The 20,808-nt window shown below is 37.8% G+C and overlaps 2 protein-coding genes across 7 annotated transcripts in view; one reads left to right on the forward strand and one right to left on the reverse strand.

Moving 5' to 3' along the window:
* Positions 1-15,552, forward strand: part of prkg1l (protein kinase cGMP-dependent 1, like) — a 37,290-nt gene extending 21,738 nt beyond the window's left edge. Inside the window, exons 17-20 of one of the 3 annotated variants that reach the window (XM_058784983.1) lie at positions 14,245-14,367; positions 14,601-14,660; positions 14,860-14,926; positions 15,054-15,552. In XM_058784983.1, the coding sequence (XP_058640966.1) occupies positions 14,245-14,367; positions 14,601-14,660; positions 14,860-14,926; positions 15,054-15,152 (349 nt within the window). In that variant the 3' untranslated portion in view covers positions 15,153-15,552. Of the gene's footprint in view, positions 1-801; positions 1,639-14,244; positions 14,368-14,600; positions 14,661-14,859; positions 14,927-15,053 lie in introns of those variants that run through there. The other 2 variants (XR_009272504.1, XM_058784984.1) reach the window with 2 other exon arrangements.
* LOC131545821 (uncharacterized) lies at positions 2,880-10,870 on the reverse strand. 4 transcript variants are annotated; one of them, XR_009272503.1, is made up of 9 exons: positions 10,558-10,870; positions 9,865-10,068; positions 7,739-8,425; positions 7,468-7,654; positions 6,901-7,022; positions 6,453-6,681; positions 6,095-6,247; positions 5,376-5,894; positions 2,880-4,981 (listed from the first exon to the last, which is right to left on the reverse strand). XR_009272503.1 is itself a non-coding variant. In XM_058784980.1 (8 exons), the coding sequence occupies exons 1-8, from the start codon at positions 10,861-10,863 to the stop codon at positions 5,611-5,613; spliced, it is 2,148 nt and encodes a 715-aa protein (XP_058640963.1). In that variant the 5' UTR covers positions 10,864-10,870; the 3' UTR covers positions 2,880-5,610. The 4 variants fall into 4 exon arrangements, 3 of the variants coding, with proteins under 3 accessions (XP_058640963.1, XP_058640962.1, XP_058640961.1); XM_058784980.1 differs by having other exon boundaries at positions 2,880-5,894; positions 7,763-8,425; XM_058784979.1 differs by having other exon boundaries at positions 2,880-5,894; positions 7,760-8,425.
* Positions 15,553-20,808: the final 5,256 nt, after the last annotated feature.

Below are 20,808 nucleotides of genomic sequence, written 5' to 3' on the forward strand. Positions count from 1 at the left end.
CAGTACATTAAAAATGGGGCAAACCAATGCAGTTTGTTCTTGCATGACAAGCAAGCTCAGCTGAGCTTCTTGTTGCCATGTTGTTACCACTTACCAGTTTTGATCAACAAGCCGTGTGCATTTAGTTATTGTGCAAATTGTACTTACTAATTTGCACATATGTGCCACAACACAATTTGCAATTTGCCTAAACATCTTAAGGCTAAAAGTAGCTCATAACTCGCAGATTTAGGAGAAAATCTTAAAAATAATGGGCGTGTCAGTCCTAAATTTAGGACTCCTACATTTTTGCTCTAAGTATTTCACAAAGCGTTTTAGCACTAAAACTAGCTCCTAAATCTGAAACGTTAGGAGTAGTGAAGAGGACTCCTAATTCACTAAAACCAAGCCACAAACTATCCTAAAATAGCTGCCTTGGAACGCAAACATTTTAGAAACGTTTGACGATAATGAACTTTTAAAAAGGTATCACCTTTGGTTTTGAAAGTTATCCCAAGTCCAAATTTTCCAAGAAGTAACAGCTGTTCTTGCGTCCAGTTTGGTTTGCTTTTACGCTTGCATGTCTTCCTATCAGCCATGATTATTCTACGCTGTTAATTAAAAGGCTGTTTATATGCATATTCACTAATTGTTTACGAGAAGCATACATGGAAGAGGCTGACAATTAGCTGAACATACGTTTAATTAGTGACACTTAGCCTGCATTTTAAAATCTTTATTTAAATGTGGCAATTAACATTTTATTTTAAAATCAATACAATATTTCTACAATAAATTCTACAATATTTCTATGAATAAAAGTGCCAACCCATGCCGACCGAAAGTGAGTGCCTGTGTTGTAGCGAGTGGGACCAGGTCTTGCCATCGACGGCAAGGGTTGATCTACCTGACGAGGAAGTGGCATGTGTCGCAACATCCGAGGACTTCTTAGTAATGCTGCATCCTGCAGTGGTCGATTTTTTTTTTTTTTTCCGGTTCACAAAATAAACTGGAAAAAATATCCCATGCCGAGTGGACCTGACGGCCAGCTGTCGCTAGAGTAAGTGATTCCTGCAATCATTACAATGCATGACTCAAAAGATTTAGAATGCATACTGTCAGCATGCATTTTCAAGCTTATATTCATGATGTGCTATCTTCTCAGTCAATACAGGTTGGTGTCATACCGCATTATTATGGAGTGGGCCCTGAAGAGAGAGACTTTGGGCAGAGGCAACCGAAAACCATTGCCATCGTGTGTCGTTGATGCTATTCGCCGAAGATATTCATCATAGTCAGGAGTTTATGTAGGATTTCAAGAAGCAGAATATGCAATAAATATACTGTAGGGACTGTGACTAGGCCTACTTTCCAAGGTTTTATGGCTTCTTACTGTCCAAAAAATACATTTTTGCACTCCGGTGGACTATAAAGATTATATTCTGTTTTATATTGCACAAGCTGTGAGTGTAAAACATTTGGGTTCAGGTGCTTGTGAGTGTTATGTTATCAGTATCATTAGTCTGTTTAGACATTTTCTCATCTGCCTGTGAGACTTTCAGGCTTTTTCCATACTAGTAACTTCACCCTCCCCCTACTCACCAGTCAGTGGGGGGAGGGTGAAGTAACTAGTTTTGGAAGGCCTCTTGCAATATGTCTGAACTTTGCTGTCTTACACTCAGTCCTCACACACATCATTTAATTTGTCTAAATAAAGCTTTGCCTTCATGTACCTGGGAAATCTGTGAAGCCTTGTTTTTTTTTTACACATGAACTACCAACTTACACAAATACAGTAGGGCAACATGTATATTGGGTTTGGTTAGTTTTGTTGTGACCATATGTACAACATTATCAACATGAGATCAAACAGCTTTTATTTGTAATACATAAGCCTAGCTGATGTTTATAAACATAAGGAGAATCACAAATTGAGAATGCAATCATTTATTTAACTGTACAATAAAACAACAAAAATGTAAATATATATATGGGTCAATATCACCATAGAGTGCCTTTCAACCCTCACAATACTCAAAAATGTTGGTTTTAATTTCCCATTCGCTTTGCGTCATATCATAAATAGTAGACACTCAAGTACTATAGAAACATATTAGCTGAGCTCCCACACATTTTTTTTTTTTAGATAATTATGGGCCATTATTTGAAGCATAAACTATAAGATATGTCCACCCTGTCATGGACATACATACTACTGTTAAATACGTTTTCATTGCAATATTAAGATGCAAATTATATTTTCTGAAAGGTATGATGTCCCTTGCCTGAACAGGGTTATCGGTTTGCCTTCAAATTATAAATACATAAAAGATTTGTGCTTTTAAAAAAACTCATACAATTTGCACATGCATTTTTTCTTATTCTGAGAAAACTGTGATATTTGGATGCAGTTTTTTGTTTGCATGTTATTACCCCCACACCTAGCCATTGAACACACTGGATTATATAGATATGATTGAATTGTTTAAAATATTATTTTAAAATATCAAGATGACAGGGTGGACACAAAGCATGACAAAAAAATGACAATGAAACATTTAACTTCGAACAAATAATAAAATTACATTCTCAGTCACACTGATATACCCCAATTCATTTTAGTTTAGTTTAATTCATATCGATTCAGTACATCTTAACTAAAAAAATCCATGTAAACACATTATGAACAGAGCGAAACTCACACTCTCACACACACATACCCATACTAATAGCAGTCCCAGACAATAGGAGGACAGAGTGAAGGTACACAGGACCTAAAATTTCCACTCTTTTATTATACCCAGGCCCGGCTCCAGATACGAGTTGAAGGGTGGGCCAAGTGATATTCCAGGTGGACAGGGGTTATGAGTTAGTGGGGGGCTACTCTTTTATGCCCCCATTTTTTTTTAAAGTGAAAGGATGAATGCCTTATATTATAAACTGTGACATTTAAGACTTGCACATTTTCACTTAACTTTGCTACTTCACGGAGTAAGGATAATTATGAAATTAATATTAGCCACAACAGAGGTGCAAATTTTGCAATACATGATTCAAATTTTAAAAATTAAATAGACCGCAGCAATTAACATTTTGTCAGAACCTCTAGTAAATTACAAGCTATTTGTTTAGTTGTCTATTGAGAATCATAGGAGAATATGATCTCTATTTGAAAAAAAAAAAAAAAAAGTGATAAATTTATCCAGAATTGTGCATATTCCTAAGTTTGACTGACTGTTTCTCTCATGGCAGTGACGGGCAAATGTAACCCCCCAATACCATTTACAATTTTTATATATAGTGAAAAAAATCCATTATAAAAAACTCGTGCTTTTAAGCCAAGCTGAAACGACTCTCCGCAATCTCTGATCTCGGGTTTTCTCTGTATTAGAGCTGTTTTAAACTTACTGTTTGAACGCGTTCGTTTTACATTTACATTTATGCATTTAGAAGACGCTTTTATCCAAAGCGACTTACATTGCATTCAAGTTACAGTTTTTACATTTTATCAGCTCTTGCTTTCCCTGGGAATCAAACCCCATGATCTTGGCGTTGGTAGCGCCATGCTCTACTATTTGAGCTACAGGAAAGCCAAAGTTTTACTGGATCCTTGGACTGAAAAGTTTACAGGAGTTTACCGGTTTAAAAAATATCTGATCGCAAAAACCTGGTCCTTTTGATTTTTCTTTTCATATTATAATGTACTGATTCCAATTAGAAATCAATAATTAATTATTATTTTGCCACTTTGCGCACTTCCCGTGACTCTCACGCCCCAGACCGACTCTGCTTGCATTCACATGATTTGTCGAGATGAGAGGTAATTCACGGTGCCCCCTCCTGGGTAGTCTGATTTTTATAGTATCATTTCTAATTACCCTGACACTTACGCTCTGACTCTAAGCGATAAAGATCAAAATATAAAAGTGCCGGTAATGCGTAACGGAGTTAATGCGTAATTGAGCACTGCTTCTGTTATTAAAGAGTGTTCACTTTGGCTGTCTTTATTCGAAGTTGTTGTTGTTGAAGAGGCAGCATCTCTGTCAGCATCTTGTCTCGGGACAAAGCAGGCGCGGGCGCAATCATCAATCATATTTAAAGGGAAGCCGGAGCGTCCTGACCGCATTACTGGGTGTTTTTAGGGAATATTTGCATTTATTCACAGACGATTTGATTAGCAAATCATGTGGTGGACTGTCATTATTTTGGCTAATGCGAGACACCACTGAATGCGCATCAGAGGGTATTTAGAAGTAGGTATAGGCTACGCAAAGCCGGCTTATCCCGTATACCTGAATATACCCTGCACTACACCACTGAGACTGACGAAACCATGCATCAACAGATTCTTAGCTCATTGACAAATATCTGATCTTGTAAGATGTTCTCCCTTTACACAGAGCACTGTACGCGTGATTGCCAAATCGAAAGTGAAAGTAAAAGGCGCGAGCGCTCATGCAAAAGGATTTCAATTCCGCGCATGTTGATAGCGGTTCCCTGTATTAGCTGTAAAATACAGTATTAGCACGTATGTGGTGTGGGCGGTAAGAAAACGAAAAAGAAAAAAAATATATGAACCTCAATTGAATATCACAACAATTTTGTGATTGGCTGTTATGTGTGGGGCCAGGGTGGGCCAAGCTTCTGATTGGGTGGGCCAGGCCCCCCCGTAGAGCCGGGCCTGATTATACCCAAACATCCTGTATGCAATATAAGTGTGTGTGTACTGGTATATATGGTTTACAGTGTGTGGTCATTGAAAATTTGTTCTGATATATGTTCTTCACAGAAGAACATATATCAGCCAATGAGTATGAGAAGCCAAGGCCAATGAGTATGAGTTTGAAAAAAAAAAATTAATTGTATAATTTTTCTTTTTAAAAAAAAAAGTGAAAATGGGCCCCACAGACCCGAACACCATACAAGGGTTAAGGTATGCTTCTCTTCGTTCGGGGTTTGCATCCCGACGTTTTCTGTATTGCCGTGCACTCAGAGGCAGGTCCTGAGAAAGAGCAATGATTTTATGTTTTTATAAATTACTAAATATTATCTACAGCAGATCTTTCTATAACTTACAATATTAAATTTCTATAAATTGCAATGTTATCTACAAATGAATGCTGTGTCCACCCTGTCATGTCTAAGTGGCCGACAGGGTGGACATTTTGATCTTCAATTAACACAATTAGCTTACAACAAAGTGTGACTAGCTAAATAGTTAGTCTGGTTGTTGAAGAGAATTTGGTATATTTAAACTGACATATTTTGAAAATACTGTATTCTAATCACTTCTGGCATATTTTATGGCGACAGGGTGGACATGTTAAGCTTGGGAAAAACAAGTAAGCAAACTCATACGAAGAAAATGTCAATTGAAAAGTCACCAACTTGCTCACCTCAGCGGTTGAAATTCCCGCCACTGAAGAGACAAAAAATCTGTTGTCCTGATGTCACTAAAGGGGATGGCCTTTTCTTAAAGGGACGGATTCCCCAATACGACAGGGTGGACAACCATTCAAGGGACATGGACAAACGCTTCTTTGATATTGACCTATACATGATGGAAAGTCCCAGTGTATCCTGAAAGTTACAAGGTCTATGGGGAGCTAGCATGTTTGTGTTCATTCTGAGTTACAGATGACAATCACAGCTTCTCTGATAGACATTTGACCTTGATGTGTAGTCCCTTAGGACATCTCCCTTGCTGGGTTTTGGCTGTAAGGCGATGTTAGCTGCCAGATGAGGGCTTCTGACATGGGATGACGAGTCTTTGAATTTGACTGTGGGATCCAGTCCTCTTTCAATCACTCCCTCCATGAGACCATTTCTGAATGTTTGTGTCGTCTTCGTATAGATGGGTCTGCCAATCCACTGCTTAGACTGTCTTTGAAAGACAACATTGTGTCTTGGGAGGCCTGAAATTATACACCCAGACATATTAGAGGCCTGTTATACCAGTCCAGTTGTGTGTTACTAAAAATGAATTTGTTCAGTCAAACTGTATGTCTAAGACAAAGATTATGTATTGATCATGTGCTGACATCACAAACATGTCAGGTAAGAAACAGTATGGTAACAGGAGAGCTTTGCATTTTGGAATATTTTTAGGTCTTACCAGCTGCTGTTGTTGCCTGTTCTTGCTGTGTAGTGTAGTTTTTGTTGTGGTCCATAATGGCCAACATTGTGCGTGCCTGCATAGCTGCATATTCAAAGTGTAGACGCTTTGGACAGTATTTCAGCAGGGCATTATGAAAGACCTCGAGTTGTCCTGGTAAAACAGGAAAAGAATGAGAGAACTGAAACAATAACCTGCATGAAGGTTTGTGTGCATGATCTGTGCAGGACTTTCAGGGGTCAATCCAATATTTGTGTCTTTTGAAGCGATTCAAAGACCATTCTCATACTTATACATTGTAAATCACTTTCACAGACACTTCCCACTGAAATGATCATTTAGTTGGCCATTACACTACCTGTGTGTTTGAAAAGTGTCACTTTCTCCAGTTCTTTCAGTAGACGTGTATCCATCACTATTTCAACCAGGGCTTTGTAGGCTGGGGAGTCCACTGACAACCATTTCTTCATCCTTTGCTGGTCTCTTGTCAGCTCTTTATGGTAGCATTTGTACTCCATGCCATTTTCCTCCCAGCGATGAACCCCTGAGATATGATGGAGTATTGATTTCCATCGTCTGTGCAATTCCTGACAATAACATAAGAGCCCAGGCAGAAAATTGGTTTAGTACTAACATTCATGCTAAAGTATCTAGAAAACATTACAATTTTTGCATGCCATTAAGTTATTGTGCACGATTTGTGATAACCAGCAATGTCACTATGCATCACACCTCTATACAGCATGCATATGAGCAATCAATTAGACTTTCATTTTGTGAGGAGTTGTGCGTGTATGCTTGTGTACCATTGCATCTCCCTTGGATGAGCAACAGCTCCACCACATGTGGTTGCTCACACTCTTCACCCAAGGGGCAAGTTCTTTGCAATTCCTCCGATTGGATGCAGAAACCAGCTTCTTCATTATTCCTGAATTACGAGGGTACATTATTATAATGTAAGACAACTTCAGATAATGCACACACAAAAGGCTCGTTTCCTAACCGTTAGGGGTGGGAATCGAGAAGCAGGTATCAAGTAGAACTGAGAATCTAATGCTTCAATCTACTGAAATAATATGTTTTTGAAATGGGCATTGATATGGGCAATTGGTCGTTTTGAAAGTAGAATTGAAATAGACAACACAGTCCTACATTGTTTACCTTACTCTAATAAGCCATCGTAGTAACATAGGCTACATTATAGGTTCATGTGTTGATACTGAAAACCTGTGTAGACTACCTTCTCTACTGAAAGGATTTGATAAGAGAATTGACAGAGAATCAGACAAAGTAGGATCGACAATGGCATCAAAATCCTATCAGTTCCCACAATAAGTATCCACAGGTTGTGCTCTACTGCCCGATAGACTAACCTTTTGCCACATGCCATGGATCAAACTGATTTATGATGTTAGGATACTCCTCTCTCATCAATTTTCTGATGGATGGATGTCTATCCGTTGTGACCACTTTGATGTCAATATCTTCATCCAAGAGCTTCTCCAGCCCTTTCCTGAACCCCATTGGTTCCATTGCTATGGAACTCGTGGCCTGGGACGCCTAGAGGGAACAAGTTTACAGATTATGACATTTTAGACAAAACTTGTTAGTAAACTGATTGTAGTGTTGTGTCCATTTGTTTACCTGAACCAGATCAAAAACAACTACCTGATTGGAGGAGTCATCCATGAAGGAATAGGTTGTATATTTGCATGAATGGCTTGAGCGGTCACTCCTCCCATCTCCGCAGAGCTGCACTCCCTCACCATCCTGAGTCTGGCAAATTAGTCGCGCTTTTATGACATCTTCCTGCTTCTTGTATGCTGCTTCAATCACCGGAATGAGGTGGCTTGCCTGTATGTTGGAGTATGTTGTTTTTTGGGGCAGCTGCAAGTTCAAGAGCCCAGCCCAGTCAGCGATGTCTGTAAATGTTGCACCAGTGAAGAGTGTGGCAGCTGCTGCTAGTAGGTTGTTTTCCGGCATTCCATGTGTGTTTGGACATGATTCCCAATGTCCAGTATGTCCGTTGTTGCATTTCCAGCTCACGGTGATTCGGCTACCAATTGTTTTTATGGTCTGGTCTGCCTCGGACATCAGAGCTCCACAAGTGTAGCATTTCTGGAATAGCTCCATGAGTTTTGACTCATTCACAATCCACTTTCTCTCCTTCCATCCTCTGGGATGTTCAGAGCTGCTTGAAGTGCTACCTGTGGTAGAGGTGGAGGGGCTTGTGAATGGAGCAAAACTGGTATCAGCAGCAGGCTCTGAACACATGCTGATGTCCAAGGCTGATGTTGAACTGATGTCCATTACAGATGATGTGTGTGTTTCCTGTCATTGACAATTCAACATTGAAATATTTAGTTTCTCTTCTCAAATTTGCATGCCAGTTTTGGTCATCTCACATAAAAATGATTTGAATAAACAATTATCTGTTCTATGATTGCATTTGATAATGCTATAGATAAGTGTCAGCAGAATGATGAAAAAAAAACAACTAATAATTTCATCACTTATGGATTATAGATAGTGAACATATAACTCGGCCACTCACATCAAAGATTAAAGGGGTGGTTGATTGCAATTTCACTTTTTTAACATTAGTTAGTATGTAATGTTGCTGTTTGAGCATAAACAATATCTGCAAAGTTGCAGCGTGAAAGTTCAACGCAAACAGAGATATCGCCTTTTAAAATTCTGGAAGTTTAATGCCTACAAAAACAGCTGGTAAGGGACTACAACGAACTACTTCCCGGGTCTGATACGTCACTGACCCAGATAAACCCCGCCCTCGGGAACACGTAAGGAAGGGGGCGAGGCCATGCTGTGCTGCTTTAGAGAAGAGGAAGAGAAAACTAGGGGTGCACGTAAAATCTATTTATATATGAATCGCGATTCTGTCTTCTAACGATTCTAATGGATTCACAAGTTTCTAAATTAATGTTCTAAAACAGCCGTTCTTAATACTGTTCCTCGCATCACCCTGCTCTGCATCTCTCTCTCTCATTCAGATCATCAGATCAGCTCCAACAAACTGTTCCAATTATACATTTTCACATAGCAATGAGAAGCGTTATACATGGATGCGTGTGCGGTTGCCATACTGTATTAAAGCTTTAATCAGAATAAAACCGTATATTAAAAGCTAACATAAGCAGTAGCATAATAACAGCGCATCTAAAAGTATGAGACAACAAACAAACAAACATACCATTAAGAGCCGTGCTTGCACAGGTTCTGCGCGACCCTCTTCACTAATATCCTCTGCGTCTCAATTGAGCTCAAATTGATAAGCAATATAGACAACGCCATTGTTTACAATACAACCGGAGCACATGCAGCTGAGCTGAGGGGTGGGACATTTAGATGCATGCTCGGCGGTTTAGTGAATCACAACACACTGAGCCAGCTAACCAATCAGAACCCATCACGTATTTCTGAGGGAGGGGCTTCATAAAAACAGGAAATAATCGAGGCGTTTGTCAGAGAAGGGACAGAGCGGTGTGGAATAAAGGTAAATTATATGAAAAATAATGCGTTTTTTAAAAAAATTAAGCATGAACATGTTAGACTGCACCCCATAAACACAATCAAGCCTAGAAAAAAAACAGTAAACCACCCCTTTAAACTTTTTCTTGGACTGCACACGGCCATGACACTGGACGAAGATGCAGTGTCCTATAAATAATAGAGATTTCAAATAATTTTAGGACTTTCATTCATAACACAGTACACAAAACTAGAACATGAGGAAAGATTCATTGGCCTACCAATTGTGTCCATGTGGGTGCCAGGGCAGCAAATGGCTTTGTGCACGTCACTGTCGGTGCAGGACTAGGTAACGGAACTTTGAACTCCGCTGGAAGTTCTTTTGCAGGTCTTGATTTCTGAGGGGTTGACTGTGGTACACCGGCAAAAAGGCTGAAGGAATCCTCATGTTCAGGTAGATCCTGCAGTACGTCACCAAGCTCACCCTGATTGATAATTGACAGAAAATAAGGTTATTCCATGGAGGCAAGCTAAAAAAAAAAATATGTTCCAACACCCTTTTCTTTCAACAGCATAGGTAATATGATATTACATACAATTACATTTTGGGAAAAGGCTGCTTGTGAAACCAGGCAGTGATTCAAGTGCCCCTTCCCCCTTCTAAGTCAATTGTAGCATAGTAGGCCTACAGTCTTGAGTCTGGAGCAGTGCTAATTTGTTACTCTGGAAATCGGATCAGGTTTGGTGATAGGGCTGTATTTTGTACCATAGAAACTGTAGATAAACAATATCCACAAGTTTCTTTTAATCAAACTATGCACTACCTCACCAGAAATCTACAACAGAACTAATATATACTGTACAAGCCAAAACCTAGCCCTCAGTGATTGCATTTCACAGGCAGCTAAGGACAACAACAGTGCTTTTTCAATCTGGTCGTTCAAGCTAACTAAAACTAATAATGTTACACTTACAGCCATGGGTGATGATCCACTTGGTCCTGTCTGTACTCTGAAGATTGTTGGGATGGCCATATCCTTTAGACGCTGTACCGTGGGACGGGTAACACTGTCCATGTTTTCCACGTAGTCATCTGGTCCAAAATGCTCTGAGCAAACACGCCATTTCTTGATTGATTCTACCGGTGTTTTGAGATCTATGTTCAGAGCAGCCAACCATTGATTCTTTCGTTCCTTTTTCTTCGTTGGAATTCTATGAAACATGATGGCAGAGTACACCTTCGACTTACTATCACAGCTCTTTACAACGCACATAACCATGGCTAACCGCACACAGGTAAATCCAGCCACTAAATAATTTGCCGGCTGCAACTCTGTAACCGCACAAACTTAGTGCCTAGTTACCTAGCTGGGGACTACTTTCAGGCGCTGCGTAATATCATTCCGCCTGCTGCATCCATGGCACGGCAGCAAAGTTCCTTGATTATTACGCCGGAATGAGAGTATAGTGCCATATCGGCCTAGAAAATCACAACTTTTCATTTTCCGTCAGTCTTAGTAGCTACACGATGTAACTACAGAAGAGTCAAGTTTTAAATAGGAAAAATATCGAAACTAGTGATGGCGAAGTGAAGCTTTCAACACAAATGTATCGGGAAAAGGTTGTTTACTCGAAGCTTTTTAAAACGGTTCATGCTGTGGTCATAAAAATAAATAACACATTCCAAAGTGCTGTGTTCCATTACAGCCGCTGGTTTCACATCTGGTTCTACAACTGATTCCTTGTTTTAATTTATTATATAAAAATAATGGCCATTGTCAAAGTAATTCATTTGTGTCGGTGACGTGTACTGCCACTAAAATAATTCAAATAAATCAAACATAAACTCATGAATTAAATCTGTGATCTGTCAATATTAACTCTACCTCAGTCCTTAGACTGTTATTTCATGGGCAAAGTTCAGGCATGGGCAGTATTTAAAATACATGTATTTAAAATACGTATTTTGTATTTAAATACATTTAATCTTACTATTTTTGTATTTTCAAAATACATAAAATACTTTTTGCCAATCAACCTCTTTATTAGACTGCTGGTTTCCTGTATTGATGAGTTCAGACATGCCACTTTCATGCATGTGAGCTGCAGCTGTATGACTCCATCTAGAATTGGGTAATGAAATTTTCTGGATTCCTGTAAGGAAATATGGAATAATACTGCCTTCGTGTGCAATCAAAATTTCGTATTTCCAATTTCAGAAGTCCTGATTACAAGCATGTCGCATTCAAGTGCTTTGCTGTTTGAAAGAATAGGAATTGTGGAGGATGCCAGGTTTCCTGGGAAAATCTTGTTAAAGCTAAAATTGTAGATATTTAAGATATTTAATTTTGAATAAAATGTAGCATCCAATTTGTTGACAACTCTCATCCACAGTGCTATCTTTATAGTTAGCTTGTTCATGATTCTGGATTTTCAGTCAAAAACATGCTGTTTTGCTGTGTATAAACCATACAAAATGCTTGAAATTGTTATTGCACTACTATGTGCATGACTTTAACATTAAAACAAGGTGATCTTGCTTTTGTGGGGAAAAAAGCATACCTGTCCCAGCAGGTAAAAAAGAGCATTAGCAAGGGGAACATAGCATTAGCACTAGTCAGTCTTGTTAGGTTTTTTTTTTTTTTTTTTGGTCAGATTTTGGTTTTATCAACTAGCTAGTCAAATGTGTTCATTAAACTTCATTAATCATTACTGCTTGCTATGGCGATATGACAATATATATGTTGGCAATGATATAAAGTGTAAATTGATTGAACTTTTTCTATATCATTTATATATTGTCTGGAGCAATATATCAAATATATAAATATATCAAATATAGCAAATATATCTGTGGAGCTTTTAGGAGCTATTGACATGTCAGAGCAATAAATAAACATGGATAAATGAGTAATAAGCAGCTTTCTGTGTGTGTGTGTGTGTGTGTACCCCAAGACAAAGATAACTATAATGCTAATAATAAAAATATAAAAAAAAAAAAAAAAAATTGTTCTAAGGGAATACTCACACTAGGCACAGTTGCTATGTAGCTACTAAAGCCCAAGCGCGATTTTCCTTTCGCTAACAGACAGATATCACAGGATTATTACAAAGGCAACTACATTTTTACCTGTTCATCAATAAGATGAGAACCAGACCCATTATAAATATAAACGTACTCGAAATTAAATTAATTAAAAAGTAGTAGCCTAATAAAGATTTTTGCTGTCATAATGATAACAATAGCACATACAAAAATAGTAAATTAACTGTTCCATGCTCCTGCGCGGTTAGCGGTCACACTACATGTGTACCGCACCCAAGCCACCTCTTAAAGCGGGCCAGGGCATGGTTAAACGAACCGCACTGGACACGGTACAGAGCAGTCACACTTGTGAAATGAACTGGACTTTGGGTGTCAATCGCGCTCAAGCATGGATCAGATGCCCTAGTGTGAGTACATCCTAAATCTAAGTGAATAGCAGATAGCACACCACAACTATAACCATAACAGCACAAAAAATGATGAATGATAAAAACATTGACAGCCAATCGGAATAATTTCTGCTTTAAAGAGCTTGAGCATTTAGTGACAGATGACACAACTGCATTGTATACTTAGAATACACTAATATAGTTGAGTTGAGTTTATTTGACACAAAAAGTAGTAATTCACTGTTACAACCTTCTTGTCAAGGATAACACAATAAAGTTACAGTAACTTATTTCCATTGTGGTCCTTGAAGTTATCTTTATAATTATCATTCTTGGTGTAAACAGGCCTCAATAGTGTTACTTCACTGGATGGCCAATTTCAAATGTATTTTAAAAATACAAAATACTGTATTTGTATTTAAACACATTTTTTCCACAGAGTATTTTATTTTATTTTTTTAAATACATTTTGATGTATTTGTGCCCATCTCTGAGTTCATTTGACCTTAATATATAAATTACGATAAAAAGAAAACAATGCTAACGCATTATAATGTAATATAATGTAAAGGAAACTGCGCTGAGGTTTGCGTCATTTGAAGCAGATACTGAAGCAGTCACGTGGTTTTCAGGCAAATCAAGCTCCGATACAGTGCTTCAATGTGAAATGTGTTGTTTTTTTGATACAAGCTTCGGAGCTTCGGTGTTGAATATAACATCACTAATCGAAACTCTTTGGTCATTTTTGAGTGAGATGCTAATGGTCTAATCGGATTCAATGATCTATGCTAAGCTGCAGCTAAAAGTGCTACCGCTAGACCCAGAGATTGGCTGAATGGATTCGAAAACTGTAAAACTCAACTGTTTAACTCTTGGGGAGTTGGAAAATGAGCCTATTTTCAAAAATAGTGGCGTGTTCCTTTAAGACTTCTCTCTATTGCTTAGTAAAAGACAAGTTTGTCTCAGCAGCTTTGTGGATAGGTTTTAAGAGAAAACTCTTAGCTAAAAACTTTTACTGCTATTTAGGAGAACTCTTAGTGGTTAGATAAAATGTTTTGTGAATATGGGCCCAGAACCAAGCCAAAATCGAGAAAAACTGTAACTGATTTTTAAAACCTTCATCTTGCCTGCTAGGCCTTTATTGCTTGTGCATTACTATAACAGTGTTTTTTATTTATTTGTTTGTTTATTTATTTAATGTTTTAAATGTTCAATTTAATTTCCAGTCCCCTGTTCTCTGGCTCGGAGCAGCTGAAGGTTTATACAGCATCTCTGAAGGGAATAGATGAGCTAGAGTTCCCAAAAACCATCAGCCGGAGTGCAGCACATCTCATCAAGAGCCTCTGCAGGTACAAATAGAGTGATTCCTCACAGTGTCTGCTTCCTATATGAGAAAATAAATAAATAAATAAATAAACATGGTGAGAAAAGCAAGTGAAACGTCTGTCACTCCTTTTCTAGAGAGTTAAATAGACACAGAGAGACAGATAGATAGATAGATAGATAGAGTGGCAGTGTGATCAGCAGTGCTCTACATATGCTGTGGGGTTTGAATCTGCTATCATCTGTCACCCATTTCCAGGCTCAACCCCTCAGAGAGACTGGGCCAGAGGAACGGGGTCAAGGACATCTGCAAACACATGTAAGACTTGCTTGTGTGTGCGCTTCAAATATATTTGTACAGAAGGAAGAGAAGGGACTCGGGGGGTGGGGTGGGGTGGGGGGTCAGAGAGGATTTGTGTGAAATGAGAGTAAAAAAAAAGAGCAGAGGAGAGGATGCGGCTCTGTTTTTAAGTGCTGGCTTATTTTGTAGACTGATTAACTTGTGTTGTGTTTCTCAGGTGGTTTGAAGGCTTCGACTGGGAAGGACTTCAGAAGGGCACATCGACTCCACCAGTAATACCAAACGTGAGCGGCATATCAGAACACTGTAGAGTTTAGAACACTATATTCAGCTTATGCTTATATGGGCCTAACAAACACACCTTTCCAATGATGCATCTGTCCAGTTCAAATAAATGTAACCTTTCTACAGGTTCCCTGTGTCTCTGATCATGGAGGATCAGCACTCTCGCCAGAAACCCACACTGAAGCAGCACCACTGGATGATTCTGGCTGGGATGTAGACTTTTGATTTGTACAGTGGTGATATTGACAATGTAAAAAATAATGGACTCTGTTTATTTTGCATTGACTTTGCAGTTGATTATTTTAATTATTATTTTTTTCTGAGTTGAAAACCAATGTAGGCGACGGTACACTGCTTTTCAGGACTGGAATTACATTGCACTTCAAAGAAATGAAAATGTACATCATTCCTATTGGATTTCTTTTTTTTAATGGAAACTTGTTTCTGTCACAGAATAAAAATATACAAATAGCATTCACTTCTTTCTTCTTTTCAGAATTGCATGATATAAACTCTCAATTCTGAGAAGAAAACAAAACTGGCAATTCAGAATTGTGAGATGAAAAAAAAAGTCACTATTATCACAATTCATTTTTCTCAAACGATTCAGACTTTTCTTCTCAGAATCCAGTTTCTCACAATTCTGAGTTTATAATTGATAATTATTTTATAATTGTTAAATAAAATCACAATTACTGTTTTTATTCCTTAATATATATGTATATATATATATATATATATATATATATATATATATATATATATATATATATATATATACTTTCGCTTTATGTCCTATAAATATGTCCTATATGTGTATTTATGTATAATAACCCGCTTAGCTTTCAGTGGGCGGGACAGTTTGAAGTTATTAATAAAGGATGAATGAGAAAGTAAAGAGCTATATGAGCTTGATTAAAAAGAAACATTAATAAGCTAATAAACTGGGAAAAAGAACTGATTTTGGACAAGCTGTGGAAGGCAGACGGGGCCATCAGCTGAACTGAAAGCATAGCAGTGTGTGTTCAGATCTGTTTTTATACAGTCTATGGTTCAAATGCATACAGAATTCTCAGTGACGTCACAAAGACACGCGTTCTAAAGATTCGCGCCTTGTATGAGTTGAATTCTTTCTCGAGCTCAGTGTGTCTGTAACTGCAGGACGGACAGGTAAGTTCAATACCGACGGTCGAGTGAAGTTTCTTCGTGAAGCTTCATTCGGCGAGTCTGTGCTTAGGACTTCGCGGGTTGGGTACGCTAAACGCAATTCCCGCGAAGGACTTGACGTGTCTGCTGCTTCAGTTGTGCCGCGAAGCAGCATCCGGTTACCGGCACGGACCGGCACCCGGTTTACTCGTGCACACCCTGGGGTGAGGCGCTAGCGCACGCTTGGATTGGGTGAGGCTGGCGCTGAGGACCCCCGGACAAACGCGTGAAGCCGGCCCCCTCCACAAAAAATAGAATTGAGTGGGGCGAGGGATCATTTTCGTAGGGGGCCACAGAGAAACAGATATTCACCAGAATAATAACAACCCGTAGGTTATTATAACTGAAATAGACAGGTCTAGATTAAAACAGATCACCAATACAATATAGTTCAACCTTGAACAATTTAGATAAATTAAGTAGCCTACACAAAAACCCAATTTGCATTATGTCTATAGCCTACACAAGAAGGTGACCAGATTTCTGAAATGAAAACTGTGGACATTTCCTAGTTCAGTTGTCAAAATATCATTGAAATCTCACTTGTGATTATCTACAAATTAAAAAACGGGGATAATATATTTTTACATCGGTGTGGGTTCCATATATTACTAATTACAGTGAGGAATTAAACTTACCACAGTTAAAAAAAAAAATAAAAAAATACAATTCACCAAAAATAACACTATGAAAAATAGTAAATAGTAACTACTGCATATAGCAAACATATCAAATCAGTATTATAACAAAATTATAGCTTTACAAAAACATAAGACAATAAATATGAGAACATATGATAAATAAAAATGCATTTAAGAAATATGTTTAATATTTTCTAACTGTATTTAACATTTTCACAAACTGTGAGTAATTACAACTTTTCAATTTTATGTTTATGGTTTTGGAAATGGATCTTTATGCCAAACCAGGCGTATTATTTTAATACATTTTATGCTATAATACACTAACCAATCATGATCTGGCACAAGTTCAAATTTCATTGGACAGTAATGTGGAGCGGTCATTTTCCTTTCTTATTCATAAATCGGTTGAAAATGACATGGGACAGACGAGCTTATTTGTGGAGCGATCTGGATCTGCGGTTTGTCTCATTTTATAAAATTAAATTAGGCTACATTGCTGGGAAAATTGATGCTAAATGACTACAAAAGCACTACACAAAACCGTGCAGCGCCAAAAGTCGCAATAATGGAAATCAGTATTCAATTCACTTATATTTATGTATGATACACCTTTACTATTTCATGAAACTATCAAAGTTAATGAAGCCCAAGTGTCACATACAGGCCTGTTATGTGAAGTGTAGGCTGGTGAAATGGTGACGTGAAAGGACTTTATTATATCACCATTTTTGATAATTATGCAGCATTGTATCTTATGTTCATCAAGCCTGCATTTATCTGATCATAAATAGGCTACAGAAAAAACTGTAATATTGTAAAATATTGTTCCAATTTAAAAGAATGTTTTTTTTTTTTTTCTATTTTAATATACTTTAAAATAACATTTATTTATGTGATCAAAGCTGAATTTCCAGCATCATTACTCCAGTCTTCAGTGCATGATCCTTCAGAAATCATTCTAATGATTTATTATCAAAGATGGAAACAGTTGTGCTGCTTATTTTTATTTATTTGGAACCTTTTTGGGGGTTCATTGATGAATAAAAAGTTAAAAAGAACAGCATTTATTCAACAATTTTCTAACAATGTAAATCTTTACTATCACTGTTTCTATTTATTTAACAAATCCTTGTTGAATAAAAACTAATTTCTTTAAAAAAAAAAAAAAAAATAAAAATAAAAAATACTGACCTCAAGCTTTTGAACGGTAGTGTATATTGTTACAAAAGTTATATTTTAAATAAATGCTCTTTTTTAAAAGTTTTTATTCATCAAAGAATCCTGAAAATAGTATCACAGGTTTCCATAGTTAAAATAGTAATGTATCCAAACTTTTGACCTATATATATATATATATATATATATACAGGTGCATCTCAATAAATTAGAATGTCGTGTAAAAGTTAATTTTTTCTTGTAAGTTATTTCAAAAAGTGAAACTTTCATATTTTAGATTCATTGCATGTAAATTAAAACATTTCAAAAGTTTATTTGTTTTAATTTTGATGATTAGAGCTTTCAGCTCATGAAAGTCAAAAATCAGTATCTCAAAATATTAGAATATTTACATTTGAGTTTCAATAAATGACCATCCCTACAGTATAAATTCCAGGTATCTCTTGTTCTTTGAAACCACAATAATGGAGAAGACTGCTGACTTGGCAATGATCCAGAAGACGAACACTGATGCCCTCCACAAAGAGGGTAAGTCACAGAGGTCATTACTGAAAGGTGTGGCTGTTTACAGAGTGCTGTATCAAAGCATATTAAATGCAAAGTTGACTGGAAGGAAGAATTTGGGTAGGTGCACAAGCAACAGGGATGACCGCAAGCTTGAGAATACTGTCAAGCAAAGCTGATTCAAACACTTGGGAGAGCTTCACAAGGAGAGAACTGAAGCTGGAGTCAGTGCATCAAGAGTCACCACGCTCAGACGTCTTCAGGAAAAGGGCTACCAAGCCACTTCTGAACCAGAGACAACGTCAGAAGCATCTTACCTGGGCTGTGGAGAAAAAGAACTGGACTGTTGCTCAGTGGTCCAAAGTCCTCTTTTCAGATGAAAGTAAATTTTACATTTCATTTGGAAATCAAGGTCCCAGAGTCTGAAGGAAGAGTGGAGAGGCACAGAATCCATGTTGCTTGAAGTCCAGTGTGAAGTTTCCACAGTCAGTGATGATTTGGGCTGCCATGTCATCTGCTGGTGTTGGTCCACTGTGTTTTCTGAAGTCCACAGTCAACGCAGCCATCTATCAGGAAACTTTAGAGCACTTCATGCTTCCTTCTGTTGACAAGCTTTATGGAGATGCTGATTTCATTTTCCAGCAGGACTTGGCACCTGCCCACACTGCCAGAGGTACCAAAAGTTGGTTAAATAACCATGGTGTTACTGTGTGGCCAGCAAACTCGCCTGACCTGAACCCCATAGAGAATCTGTGGGGTATTGTCAAGAGGAAGATGAGAGACACCCGACCCAACAATGCAGATGAGCTGAAGGCCACTGTCAAAGAAACCTGGGCTTCCATACCACCTCAGCAGTGCCACAGACTGATCGACTCCATGCCACGCCGAATTGAGGCAGTAATTAAAGCAAAAGGAGCCCATGCCAAGTATTGAGTACATATACAATAAATGAACATACTTTTCAGAAGTCCAACAATTCACTAAAAATGTTTTTTTTTATTGGTCTTATGAAGTATTCTAATTTGTTGAGATAGTGAATTGGTGGGTTTTTGTTAAATGTGAGCCAAAATCATCACAATTAAAAGAACCAAAGACTTAAACTACTTCAGTCTGTGTGCATTGAATTTATTTAATACACGATTTTCACAATTTAAGTTGAATTACTGAAATAAATGAACTTTTCCATGACATTCTAATTTACTGAGATGCACCTGTATATATATATATATATATATATATATATAATTATTATTTTACATTGCCCCTATTTTACATTTGAGCCCCTGCCCCTGAGGAACTCTCTGCACGTCCCTGGTGAGTAGTCACATAAACACACACACACACACACACACACACACGCACGCACGCACGCACGCACACACACACACACACACACTCTTTGAATTGTGGGGACTTTCCATAGACTTCTATTACTTTTATACTGACCAAACGATATTTTCTATCCCCTAATCCTAAACCTACCCCTTACAGAAAACCTGTTTGCATTGTTACACTCCGATAAATAACATTTACTATTCTTAATTATTTTTTTCCCTTGTGGGGACCGCAGGCATAAACAAGCACACACACACACACACACACTGAAGAGGATTTATGCTCCTCAGGTAGTAACTCAAGCTCTTTTGAAAAAAGAAAAAAAGAAAGAAAATCATTAACCAAAAAGGTGGGGAGGTGGGGGGTCCAAAAAAGGTTCCCGATCACTATGGGGTTAAATCAAATTGAAATCTTCTGGATTATTTTTCCTACAGGATTTGAATTTGAAAATAAATTATTCCTTTCCACATTGGTCCAGTTTTAACAAGGTTGTTCGTTTGAACTGAACAAAAGCAAAGAAAAAAAATGGTTCTGGGGACCCTTCATGCACTGCGTTGTAAGGCCTCTGTTTTTCTTTTCTGACCCAGTTTAGTTCACGGAGTCCCCTGAAAATGATCCGATGATCTGAATCAGATGTGTTAAATAAGGGACACATAGCAAATGCAGTGTCTCCGCGGTTTTTAGTGAAAATGTCATTCTGCTAAACTGTTCAAAAACACACAATTTCAGTGCTGTTCACTGAGGTTCAATATAATTCATTAACGTAATGGGACATGCAAAATGGCTGATAAACCGATGAAGACCAACGCTCTAAAATATTTTATTATTATTTTGGAGTTTTTAGCATTAAATTAAATCAGTCAATTAATGTGATGAATCTACGAAGTTCGGTATAATATCAGTATGGAAACCTAAACACTAAACTTCTGTTATAGACTCCCTGGAGATGTTGCCAAAAGCATGTTAAAGCACATAATTGGATGAGGAAGTTTTGGGAACACCTCGAGAAGTTGTTG

Source organism: Onychostoma macrolepis, chromosome 08, assembly GCF_012432095.1.
Source record: "Onychostoma macrolepis isolate SWU-2019 chromosome 08, ASM1243209v1, whole genome shotgun sequence".
Lineage (NCBI taxonomy): Eukaryota > Metazoa > Chordata > Actinopteri > Cypriniformes > Cyprinidae > Onychostoma > Onychostoma macrolepis.

Coding starts and splice junctions, on each gene's coding strand:
- LOC131545821 (XM_058784978.1), bottom strand. CDS start 10,863: ATGGTTATGTGCGTTGTAAAGAGCTGTGATAGTAAGTCGAAGGTGTAC. Junction 7,655..7,738: donor TTGTTTTTGATCTGGTTCAG/GTAAACAAATGG, acceptor TGTTCCCTCTAG/GCGTCCCAGGCCACGAGTTC. Junction 6,248..6,452: donor GACACTTTTCAAACACACAG/GTAGTGTAATGG, acceptor CTGTTTTACCAG/GACAACTCGAGGTCTTTCAT.